Genomic DNA, 6,481 nt, shown 5'->3' with positions numbered 1-6,481 from the left:
TTTTTTGGGTAGAAAAGTTTCGTACAGGTCCTCTGGATCTACTGTTTCTAAAATTCTAAAAGTGTAGAATAATTGAATATCCCCATGCTGTACATTATTATATAACATGACTTTACCAAAAGACTTCTTTAGAAAAGTTGGTTGTTGATCTCCATGTTAGCGAGAATATCTTCCTCCGTCAGTACAACGGGTCAGTCATCAACCGCACAGCCTCACCTCAAAGTCTTGGCACATTTGAACACGGCATTCCTTGAAAACCAATCCAGCTCTGCTCCCTTGTGGGGAAACACTGCATTGCAAAGATGTGGCTGGCGACACGGTGTTGCCGAATGGAATACTGCAAAATTAGTGTCACAGGTGGCAATAATGTGCTATCACGTTGCTGTTATGTCCTTTTCTTTATGCCGATTGCCTACACACTCAAAAGATCAAACAAATTACACAATTATCAAAACCTTACACTCAAGGAGCTAAACATTGGCCCATCTGTGCACCACTATAAGCAGAATGTCAGCCTCACATGTTTCGCAAAACAATACACAGTGATTTGCCAAACACTAAACACACTTGTGTACATTAGACACAGAAGTATATCATTATGTCACTTTTTTGTAATTTCAAAGCACTGACTGTCAAATTACCACACCTAAGAGCCAATCTGTGGAGCACAGCCATCAGGTGCCAAACACATCATTGCTTAAGTATAGACACACCAATCAAGTTTAAGGACTATAAAAATGCAGCAGGTAAGTCTAGAATTTTCTGGACTCTATTTTCCGGTTTTTCCTCCTTCTTTTTTAATGTAATTGTAACCTGTACAGTATTTTATGTTTGTCTGTCGTTTGCTGAGCTAACAGTCTCATGCACACTACTGTAGTAGCTGTATGAAAACTGAGACATGCTTTGTTGTGATTCTCCATGTTGACATGTTGATTGATTTGGGTATATGGAGAGAAATAAATGATATTTTCCTCAGTTTGCAGCATTGGTCTTGTGTCTATTTAGACTGTCTCTGTGTACTTTATTTAGAAGTAGAATAGCTAAAAGTGTTGTAGGTTAGCAACAGCAGTGTGTTATTGGTACAAACAGAATTAAGTCATATGAAATGTGTGTTTTATATATATGAGTTTTTTATTTTGCAAAGGGTCTGAGGTGTTCTGCTAATTGGGTTTAGTGTTTTGAAAAACCATTCCCTGTTTTCAAAATAGTGCTTAAGCAATAAAAAAAAAACTGTGACAAACTGCTGAAATAAGTCTCTTACCCCTCTCTTACCATTTTATGCTCAATGGTGTTTTAAACCCCCAACGTCAACTTCCAGACAGTGCTGCGACCTTGACTTAACCCTTTCCTTAACCCTAACCATTGCCTAATCCTAGTGCCTTCCTGGAAGGCAACGTTGGGGGCTTAAAAAACCAAACACCCCTTTTTATGTAGTTTGGAAGAATTAGTGACCTCACACCTAGATGCTGCCATATTTGTGCAGCTGAACCCATGCGTGTCTTGTGACAGTATCTTGTAGACACAGTTCAGACAGGACAGCATTGCTTAATGTTCAAATTTAGCACATCCATTGTTGTTTAAGGTGGAATGTTATCTGTCATTCTCTCATTGTATTTGACTGCCGGCTGCACAGAGGACTCTTTGGTTCCAGACTGGGTGTAATTTGTCTGTAAATACTTTGCGGCAAAAGATTAACTTCAGCAGCGGAAAAAAGACACTCCTTTTAAAATAGATGCACCTCCTCATGCCTCACACGTGTTCTAGAATCCTCGATGGCACTCTAATTGCTCAGCGGGCATGGTTTGCCGCTGGGGAGTGAATGTTGTCCATCAATTATCACATTGTCTGTCTCCAGCTCTGTTTTCCAACTCAACGCAAAGGCAGAATGGGAAATGTCACTGCAGATAAGAGCAATTAGAAGTACCAGTGCCCCTAACTGGGGACTGGACCAACACTGCACCTTATGTTTGAATAGGTGCAACAGCTAGTACACATTCTAACCGATCAAAGCTGGCATAATTGTTTTCATGACAAGGACTTTGTTGTAAACGTCATACAATGCTTATAAACATCAGCACTGTACATTAAGAGGAGAAACAAAGGTCAATGACATACCCCCCCTCTCTCTCTCTCTCTCTCTCTCTCTCCTCTCTCTCTCTCTCTCCTCTCTCTCTCTCTCTCTCTCTCTCCTCTCCTCTGTTTCCTTCCTCTCTTCACCAGGAGCTATGACCAGATGAGTGTTTCCACAGAGTGCAGTTTCCGGACTGAATCGGACTGGGAACCTTATTCTGAGTCTACGTCCATGATCAGCTTCGACATGACTCAGCCACACGGGTCCACTTCCCCCTCAAAATTATTTAAGGTGGGTTTTAGAAACACATTTTACCATTTACTTTCAGCTCTGGATGTTACGATTGTGTGTGTGTGTGTGTGTGTGTGTGTGTGTGTGTGGTGTGGGGTGTGTGTGTGTGGGTGGTTGTGTGTGTGTGTTGTGTGTGTGTTGTGTTGTGTGGTGTGTGTGTGTGTTATAGAGCTAACTTTTTTCAGTGTTGTAATGTGACTAATTTTACTCAAGTACGTGTTAGTACAATTTTGAGGTACTTTACTTATACATTATACTTCTACTCCACTACATTTCAGAGGGAAATAGTGTGGCCTACTCTTCACTTTACTTTTGTTACTTACTAGTTATTGATACAGATTGTATGTAAAAACATGATGATCTTAAAAACGTGATGCACTGTTATACAATAAAAAGAATATTTTAAATTTAATAATTCTCTTAATAGTTCTCTCCCTGTTAGCCAACTACAACAGTAAAACGCTGCTTTCATATTAATGCATCAGCAATAATAAACCAATGATGTAATAAAAAATATACGTATTCTGCATTCGTGATCAGTGAAGTTTTGGGTCAGGCTGTATGTTACTCTGTTACAGCTATTCTTCGCAACAATTTATGCACTTACTAATAATTTGATTAGCAAGAGAAAAAAAACACTGGCTTCACAAAAAAACCATTTTATTTTGCTGTTTACTTGCTCAGGGATATGGCCATGCTTAGCTTTTCTTTCTAGTTTATTCTCCAAGCGGCTGCACAAATCCATGACATCACCAGTTTCGGACTGTTTCCTTTTCTTTCATTTCTGCCTGCAAGGGACAGTGCAAAGTACTCAGTGACCAGTTAGTCTGTCAAAGGTGATTATAATAACATATTTATGGACTGTAAAAGTGTGCTTCGCCTTTTAGATAAACTAAACTTAATCCTATGGGATTTCATTATCCCTGGGCTATTTCCTCAGACTCAAACCGGTCAGACCTGCTCTCAGTAATATCTGTGGCAGTGGGAGTCGTTAAAGGTGCTCTAAGCGGTGTTGGGTGACGTTACTTCTTGTTGACGTTCAAAGCATTTTCAAACAAAACTAGACTAGCTTGCCCCTCCCTCCTCCTCAACCCATCCCCTCCCTTCTGTGCTTCCCACCCCCACTCCTCACTCCTTCTTGTCGGTTATTGGCTGGAACAGTGTGTGTGTATGCTTCGTGGTGCAGGGGGGAGCAGTTTGTTTTTGTTGCTGTTTGTAGACCCTGGGCTGTCTACAGAGACCACCTTTTTGACAGTGTAAAAAAAAGTATTTAGGAAGTGATACTCGCGGTTGTTCCCGTGTTTAAATATGACTGGCTTAAATTCCTGGGGTCTGAAAAATGGTGTCATTAAGATCAACATCATTGTTCCTGTGTGTGCCTTTTATTATAATTATTTGCGGCTGAGATCAGATAATAAAGCAGAGCTTTGGCTCACAGATAAGGAAGTTGGCCATAATGCACACACTTATGGTGTTATATCTCCACCTACCTGACATTTGTCATTGCTATGAGTAAATATAAGCGCAATTCTTAGTGGAGAGCTAATTGGTGGAAGCTTTGCTTTAGAGGGAGGACAGGTAGCCCTTCAAGACTTTAACACACACTGGACAGAGGATACGGAGTTGATGCCTTTTTTATTCGTTTATTTTTATTTACTCTGCTTCAACACAGTGGATTTGTGAATGAGTCTAAACGACCTGGAGGTACGGTATCACTGCTTCTACTTCATATATTGTTCAGTTAGGTTTCTGCCTTTCATACTATTTAGACATGAACTGGAAAACCCGACCATAGGCTGGGTTTAGCTGCTGTTTGCTCAGTGATATAATGTAAATGTTGGACACCACTTGAGTGTGTCGAAACAGGTTTTTAAATTATAGAAAACTTACTGAAAGTACTTACATTTAAACTATCAGAGCAGTTATGATCAATAAACATGGGATTCCACGTGTACACCTCTTATTTCTCTGTTCAGTTTATCTGCCTACATGATAGGATTAGTGACTCTTAACAGATACAAAGCGAATTCTGCTTGAATAAAGGCACAGCAGATAACATATGTCTTACTGATTTACCCAGCGTTAGAATGAGGAAGGGTGGGGTTTTCTCCGGCAGGGCTGTAGTATCCATATTCTTTCAGAATCACTGGATTTTGTCTTTGTGCTTGTTTGCCATCTGAAACATCTTTAAGAATCGCTTTCTCACACTGTACTGTAGTTGTGATGGAAATGGCCATTCCCTCAAGTCTGTCTCTTTGTTCAGAGCTGGGATGTTTAAAGTGTACACACACACACACAAGTCATTGCAGCCAGTACTGCTTGTCAAGAGAGGACTCATTTATTTTCTATGTAATCTGCTAAAGAAGTAGGACACTGCCCTATTTAACTTTACGATCGGGGCATTGATTAGACAGAGTACATCAGAGGAATTTCAGTTTAGACTTCAGGACGTCAAAATGGTATGTAACTGTTGCTTTTTCACACTGTGTTATTGTCCAAACATGTGCTTTTTATACTGTGACCACAGTTGGTCCAAGTTTTGCAGGGTGTGTTTCACGTCGGCATGGTGTTTCTTCTTGGTTGTGATAGAAATCCTGTTAATAAAAAGTGCCAGGGCAGCTCTACAATGTGGTTTGTAACTGTCTACCCAAACATTTGGAAGTCACACCGTACTTTAATATTAAATAATAATGCCCTTCTCATTGATTGTTAGGCTCTTTTTGGACCCAAGCTGTTTTTTTTTCGACTTCTTTTATTGTTCATGTTCTGTTGGTAGCTGTGATAACTTAAGGGACCCTTGAGCTGAGCATCAGAGACGATTTTTATTAGTCTAGTTAGTCATTGGTTGCTTTACCAGTGTGTTGTTATTTGCACCAGGGTTTCTGCACTCAACCTGCTCAGCTCTGTCTAGTTTTGGGTTCTGTACCATGTAACTGTTAACAGGCATCACAAAATATGTCTTTAAACAACTTAAGTAATTTATAGTAATTATGTCATCATAATTTCTTTTGTTTTTAATACTATTTGTATTGTAAGTTACTGAACAAAAAAAACAAATTTCCCTATTTAAAAAACAAGTATAGCTACAAACAAAACACCACACCATATTACATTTTTTAAATTTAACACTTTTTGTTATGTTTCCTTAAATATGTATCAGTTAATTTTCCAAATATGTATCAGTTACTGTTCTAAATCATCATAAACTACTCTTCACATCTGCATGAATTCTAGACACCATCCAGCAATGAAAATATGTCACTTGTCATATGTCGGCTTGTTACTCCTGTTAATTCCTTCTTCCAAAACAGTGGTGAAGAACACTAGAAGCAAATGCCAGGAGTTACCATATGACTGGTAGCAGAAAAAAAGTGTAGCATTTAAAAGGCTTCTTTTTAAACGGAGTCAAGCACAGTGCTAACTCCATATACAACGCACCAGGGCTACGTTACTTCACTTCGAGTTCGATTAGATTAGATAGACTTTATTGATCCAAAATTGGGACATTTCGGTGCCAAATAAAAGACACACAGCACGCACAGAATAATACCTTCAGTTAGCCTTAAGGTGGACTAAGAAGACATTTTAGAGACAACCATGCTGATTTAATCCAGGAGCAACGCCTTCCAGAGCCAAATTCTGCAGTTTTGGCTCAGGACACAATACCAGTTCATGAGAATGAAACTAACATGTCAGCCAAACCTGCTGTGGATGGTAGCACTCAATGTGACATCATCACCCACTCTGGTCAGGAAGGTGTTATGCCCATTAGTGTTTCCCTTGAAGAAACTAATAAGGTCACTTAAAGAAAATAATAGTCTACCTGCTAAATTGGGCTCAAAAGACCAAGATGCCAAGAAAAGATTTACTTTTAGCCACTTCCATTGCTGTTTCAGTTAATGACCTGTTATTGAAGGATCAAACCACAAATATCATTCTTAGAAACGACAGATTGCCCCCATTAAGCAGAGATTTAGTTAACGATTTTAAGGTAGAGGAGGAAAGTAAAGGGTCCTTAGCAGAATTTGGACGAGCAGCTTGTCACTATAATGAGAATAGTTGGTTGACCTTAAGGATCAGCACACTTTACGTTAGTGAGCCTGGACATGACCCCTTTAC

General features: G+C 39.4%; 1 protein-coding gene across 1 annotated transcript in view; it reads left to right on the top strand.

Moving 5' to 3' along the window:
* The window catches only part of crybg1a (crystallin beta-gamma domain containing 1a), a gene marked incomplete in the record, with an annotated part of 47,702 nt that overhangs the window by 16,757 nt on the left and 24,464 nt on the right, over positions 1-6,481 (top strand). The window contains 1 exon segment of the mRNA XM_032499684.1: positions 2,221-2,362. Within this exon segment, the coding sequence (XP_032355575.1) occupies positions 2,221-2,362 (142 nt within the window).

Source organism: Etheostoma spectabile, chromosome 20 (assembly GCF_008692095.1).
Source record: "Etheostoma spectabile isolate EspeVRDwgs_2016 chromosome 20, UIUC_Espe_1.0, whole genome shotgun sequence".
Lineage (NCBI taxonomy): Eukaryota > Metazoa > Chordata > Actinopteri > Perciformes > Percidae > Etheostoma > Etheostoma spectabile.
This window is presented reverse-complemented; position numbering and strand designations above follow the sequence as displayed.